The sequence below is a fragment of the Lontra canadensis genome, unplaced genomic scaffold, assembly GCF_010015895.1.
Source record: "Lontra canadensis isolate GAN:19392208 unplaced genomic scaffold, GSC_riverotter_1.0 scaffold105, whole genome shotgun sequence".
In the NCBI taxonomy this organism is placed as follows: domain Eukaryota; kingdom Metazoa; phylum Chordata; class Mammalia; order Carnivora; family Mustelidae; genus Lontra; species Lontra canadensis.
This window is the reverse complement of record NW_022631099.1, coordinates 2,237,197-2,242,760: the sequence shown is the minus strand read 5'-3', so window position 1 is coordinate 2,242,760 and position 5,564 is coordinate 2,237,197. Positions and strand designations below refer to the sequence as shown.

Sequence of the window (5,564 nt, the reverse complement as noted above, 5' to 3'; positions counted from 1 at the left end):
CACGGGGCCACTTTGCGGGTTAAGAAATGAAGATGCATGAAATAGAGTCATTTGTCCAAAATTGCAGAGTCCGTATGTTCAGACTCATGATGGAGATTCATGTCTGTCCGGCCCCGAAGCCTCTTCCTCCCACTCCGTATCTATAGGAGGGGGGCCTCATAGCCACACATTCCCTCATCACCTCCCACCCAATTCACAGCACCAGCAAACCACAGAAGCAGATGGACAAAAAGAAATGTGCATATTTATTTATTCACTAATCAACAGGCACTTCCTGAAAGCCTACTGTTTGTCAAGCCTTTCCCCAGTGGAGATACTGTGGTAGAACCAAATCTTGACCACGGAGGGCTGCCCCATTGCTCCAAGTCCTGGAGCAGAAAGCAGAATTCCCAGACCACAGAGTAGGAATCCAGAACCTCTTCTAAATGGCAGGAATCAGGCTATGAGAGAAAATCAGGTCGGGGCTTCAATACAGGAACCAGCCAAATTATCTCCCCATTCTTTCCCCCAAGAAATCCCCCAACACAGAGAAAATAGCAAGGTAGTGGTTTAGTCAAAAAAGTCTTGGTATCAGGAGACTGAGTTCAAGTCTCAATTTTACTGTAGGACTCTAAACTCAGAGCATTGAGCTAGATTATCCTCGAAATCCATGGCTCCTACGGGTTTTGACTCAAGACAACATGCTGGAGATGATCTTAATAAGACATACTTAGTGCACATGGTGCTTTAAATTTCATTATGTCCATTTTATAGGTAAGGAAACTGAGACTCAGCCATATGCTCAGGGCCCTCACCCAGAGGGGTTGGAATAAAACCAAAGCCATGAGTGATCCTACAGAAATCCTGGCCCTGGGCGTAGGGAACAGTGCCCTTGAACCACAAGGGGGCCAGGCAGAGGCTGTTTTGGGGGAGGGATCAGGAGTCCCCCTGCTCATGTGCCACAGCTGCCAGAGGTTTGGGACAGAGAGGACTGGTGGGAGGGAGATGGGTGGACCCAGGCCCCTCCTTACCTTATACAGGGGACACGCAGACTTTCCCGCACATGCCCCTACAACACTTGAAGTCACTCACACACTGGCGGTCTGTCTCACAGTGGTTGGGGGGGTTGAGCATCAGACACTGGCCAGTGACCACGGGACACCTGCCAGGCTTCACCCTAACTGCCAAGAGTAGAGTCACAGGTCAAAGACTTTGTGCCTTCTGTACCACCCCTACTTCCTGGACCCAGCCCCAGCCCAGCCCACACTGGGAGAATCATCTTTTCTCTATCCCCATAACCATGTCTTCCTTCCCAAGGCCTCTGTATCTGCTCAAGGCAGGATCCAGATCTCCTCTCACATTAGGCACCCCTTCCACATAGGTGATTGGTTTTCTAGTCCTGACTGGACAGATGGCTGCCATCTGCCTGCTTATCTGAATGGCCAGGTGACTACTGCCCAAAAAACTGACCTCCGGACATACTGGCTGCTTCACCAACCTGGTGAGTAAATTCCTGTCTGGGTCAGTGTGACTCTCTGGCCAGATGACAAACTTGACTAGACAATTCCTAGAAAGGAGGAGACCTGGCAGGGCCAGCACCCAGTCCTGTCCCCCCAGGTGCTGCATTCTCAGGCTCGCTCCCTCCCCATCAGCCCTTCCCCCTCCTCACTTGGGTTGAAGATGTTAATGGGGTCTTTGCATCTGAATCCACAAATATCAGAGCAGCATATCTGCCTCTCTGGACACTGCCAGTCACTCTGGCACTCAGGTTCCTCATATCCAGAAAGGCACCGAGAAGATGGTATAAAAGGGCAGGTTCCAGCTTTCAATGCTGTTGAAGAGAATACCACAAGTTAAGGAAGGAGCTGGGTGCTAAGTAGCCATCATGACTCCTGGAACGAAGCACCACTCCCCAGGGGAGACCCTCACCCAGGTGACTGCCCAAAAAGCCCAGAGGGAGATGCCTGTCTGACCTCCACAAAGAGTGACGGGCTTGAATAAACCACACACATGGGCAGATCCTGGAAAAGGGCAGAGGGCTCCCAGCCAAGGTTTCCTAACGCAGGGAAAACAAGGCTCCACAAATTCAAAGAGATAGTCCGGGAGTGAGGGAGTTGGAGAGAGACAAAGTAAATAGAGCCAACAGGACAGGACAGAACTAGAGCCAGAGGCAGAGACACAGAGACGGAAGGATGGAAACAGAGAGACGAGGACAGAGACAGATGACGGCAGATTCACAGGGTGAAGAGAGAGAGAGCAGTAAGACCAGAGGGAGTGGGGCTTGGGCTGACCGGATTCTGGTAAAAGAGCACATCCCAATGCTCGGAAGCCCACACAGAGACCTTGGAGCCCAGATGGACATGAACCCACCCTCAGGGAGGTCTCTTGAAACTAAGCTGAGAGATCAGAGCCTCTAGAAGGAGACACCCCCCTCCACCAGGAGCCCTCACTTCTGCCCTGCAACCAACATTGTGCCAGGGTGGCTTTAACTCACCTATTCCAACACCTTCTGCAGGCCAAGGTGCCAGGGTTCCCAGGACAAGAAGCATGAGAGGGAAGAGGCTGTTGGACTGCATGATGAGAGGAGGTGTGGCCCTGAAGGTCAACGCCAAACCTCATTATTTATACTTTCCACTAATGGGTGTGGCCCCAACAGAATTTCCTTAGCCCCTCCCAGCTGTGATTGCACACACAGGAAGCTAGGCGAGACCAGCAATGCTAATATCAGGGAGAGAGTGGCGCTTTCCTGTCCCAGGCAAGACTGGGAGGCTTGACAGTAACTGCCAGGGAAGAAGTGGAAGAGGCTGGCCTGGAAGATGTCACCAGGCTGATAAGGAGGCCATCTCAGTAATGAGCTAGTATCCAAAAATCTATAAAGAACTTATCAAAGTCAGCACCCAAAAACCAAAAACTCCAGTCAAGAAATGGGCAGAAGATATGAACAGACATTTCTCCAAGGAAGACATCCAAGTGGCCAACAGACACATGAAAAAGTGCTCAACATCACTCAGCATCAGGAAACACAAATCAAAGCCACAGTGAGATACCACCTCACACCAGTCAGAATGGTTAAAATTAACAAGTCAGGAAGCTACAGATGTTGGTGAGGATGCCAAGAAGGGGAACCCTCCTATACTGTTGGTGGGAATGCAAGCTGATGCAGCCACTCTGGAAAACAGTGTGGAGGTTCCTCAGGAATAGAATTACCCTACAACCCAACAATTGTAATACTAGGTATTTATTCAAAGGATACAAATATAGTGATTCAAAGGAGCATATGCACCCCAATGTTTATAGCAGCAATGTCCACAATAGCCAAACTATGGAAGGAGCCCAGATGTCCATTGACAGATGAATGGATAAAGAAGATGTGGGGTGTGTGTGTGTGTGTGTGTGTGTGTGTGTGTGTGTGTAATGGAATATTACTTGGCCATCAAAAAGAATGAAGTCTTGCCATTTGCAACCATGTGGGTAGAACTAGAGGGTATTATGCTAAGTGAAATAAGTCAGTCAGAGAAAGACAAATTATCAGATGATTTCACTCGTATGTGGAATTTAAGAAACAAAACAGATGAGCATAAGGGAATGGAAGGAAAAATAAGATGAAAACAGAGAAAGACAAACTGTAAGAGACTCTTAACTCTAAGAAACAAACTGAGAGTTGCTGGAGGGGAGATGGGTGGGGATATGGGGTAACTGGGTGATGGGCATTAAGGAGGGCTTGTGATGGAATGAGCACTGGGTGTTATATGCAACTGTTGAATCACTAAATTCTACTTCTGAAACTAATGATACAGTATATGTTAATTAAATTGAATTTAAATTTTAAAAAAAAGGAGGCCATCTCATGTGTCCATGTGAGCTGTGAATGTCGTGGAGGCCCCAAGCCCATTAGCCTGGTGGGAGGAGGGGCAAGAAGAGGCCAGTTGCACAGAAGCTCTTTAGATGCAGAGCTGAAATCACAGATGTGAACTCTCTGCTAAGACCTTGTGCAAGGCTCCCCTAATTCTCACATTCCTGGACTCTCGGGGATTGTGAAACTCACTACTGATTGCTCAAGGCAATTTCCTTCTCAAAAGTTCAGATGACATATCGACATATCAGCCAACCAGCAGATAGTTATTTCCCTGAAACATTGACACCATCCTATCTGCACTGCCTAGTCCATACCCGAAGCATGAAAAGTGCTCACTAACCAACTGTCAAACAGGAGCGCCTGGCCAGCTCAGTCGGTGGAGCATGCTATTCCTGATCTCGGGGTCGTGAGTTCAAGCCCCATGATGGGTGTAGAAGTTACTTTAAAAAAATTAAAAATTAAATTAAATTTAAAATAAAACAGTTATCAAATAAAAAGGGGCAGAAGAAGAACTCTGCCCACAGCAAACCTCTTTGGAGCTCAGTTTTCCCAACTGCGTAATGGGAGGATACTAACAAATCAGCCACTCTCAGAGAGTTGTGAGATTAAGGGTGTGGAAGAGCTGGAAAAAGGACAATTGAATTATATCCCTTACAACTGAAGAACATTGAAACAAATCTGAGAGAAAGGTGCAAAGAGCTCCCTGACCACCAGAATCAACATGCATTTGCAGTGTGTAACTGGAGAGGTCAGACGGATGCTTCCTACCCCAAAATTCTGCATTTAAAAAAAAAATTAATGTTAAGTTCATATGTGGCTTATTATAAAATAAGTTTACTCTGTGTGTTACCCCATCTACGGAGATTGCTTCTAATGATCAAGAGAATGACTACCAAGTGTCAAATTCAACCCACACTTGTCTAACTGCATAGCCCAAGCCCTTATATCGTGTGACATCTAGATGCTTGGGAATTCCCCATTCATTCCTCAAAGTGAAGGTTTGTGGAAATTCAAATAGACATGAAAGATTCCGGCGTTACCATGCACCAACGGCTTCAGAGGAACTGATTTGTAAAGTATTCTCCAGCAGTCAACTCTCAGCAAATCTGGCTGGACAGAAGTCCCTCAATGATTTACATTCTGGTGGGGAGAGGGAAGGAAGAAAATTAGCATTCACTGGGTAACTAGTCAACACTAGGTGTCCACTCCTAGCTCGAGCCCAGTAGAGCAAGTAAGAGAGAGGTGGAGGGTCTGACTTCCACCCATGGTAATACCAATGTCAGCTCAGACATCCTGGCTTAGGTGCAAGATCTGGGCTCTCACTTCCGCTCCCCCGCCCCGGGGGGAAGAATTTGATTCCTCTCACACGGGGATATGGGAGTAGGAGAAGCTGTCACACTTCTCACTCTCTGTTGCTTCTTCTCTTCCTCAATGCCACACTCAAGAGAGCGTCTGGAGTCTTCTAAGTATTTGTGTCTTAAAGGGTGAAGGGGGAATGGTCCAGTTGGAATTCTCTATTTGTGATTGATCATAAAAGCCAACTCTCTTCCGGTCAGAAAGGAGTCCTGTGATCCATTAGCAATGTCTGCCATGAGCGCCACAAAAGAAGAAAGACATTGTGTGATCATTTCTGTCCTTCATACAATTGGTTCTTAGGCTTTAAATCATAGACTTTTAAAATGAAAAGGAAGCTCAGAGCTCAGAGCTCGTCTAGACCAGGGGTCAGCAA

At 47.3% G+C, this 5,564-nt stretch overlaps 1 protein-coding gene across 1 annotated transcript; it reads right to left on the bottom strand.

Moving 5' to 3' along the window:
- Positions 1-233: 233 nt before the first annotated feature.
- SLPI (secretory leukocyte peptidase inhibitor) lies at positions 234-2,568 on the bottom strand. Its single transcript, XM_032838564.1, has 4 exons — positions 2,474-2,568; positions 1,649-1,810; positions 1,011-1,160; positions 234-440 (listed from the first exon to the last, which is right to left on the bottom strand). The coding sequence occupies exons 1-3, from the start codon at positions 2,553-2,555 to the stop codon at positions 1,012-1,014; spliced, it is 393 nt and encodes a 130-aa protein (XP_032694455.1). The 5' UTR covers positions 2,556-2,568; the 3' UTR covers positions 234-440; position 1,011.
- Between the last annotated feature and the right edge of the window lie 2,996 nt (positions 2,569-5,564).

Bases quoted from the DNA above. Each gene is read 5' to 3' on its own strand.
- SLPI (XM_032838564.1), bottom strand. From the start codon at position 2,555: ATGCAGTCCAACAGCCTCTTCCCTCTCATGCTTCTTGTCCTGGGAACC. The intron at 1,811-2,473 runs GTGAGTTAAAGC...TCTCTTCAACAG, and splicing joins TGCAGAAGGTGTTGGAATAG to CATTGAAAGCTGGAACCTGC. The intron at 1,161-1,648 runs GTGAGGAGGGGG...TACTCTTGGCAG, and splicing joins CATTAACATCTTCAACCCAA to TTAGGGTGAAGCCTGGCAGG.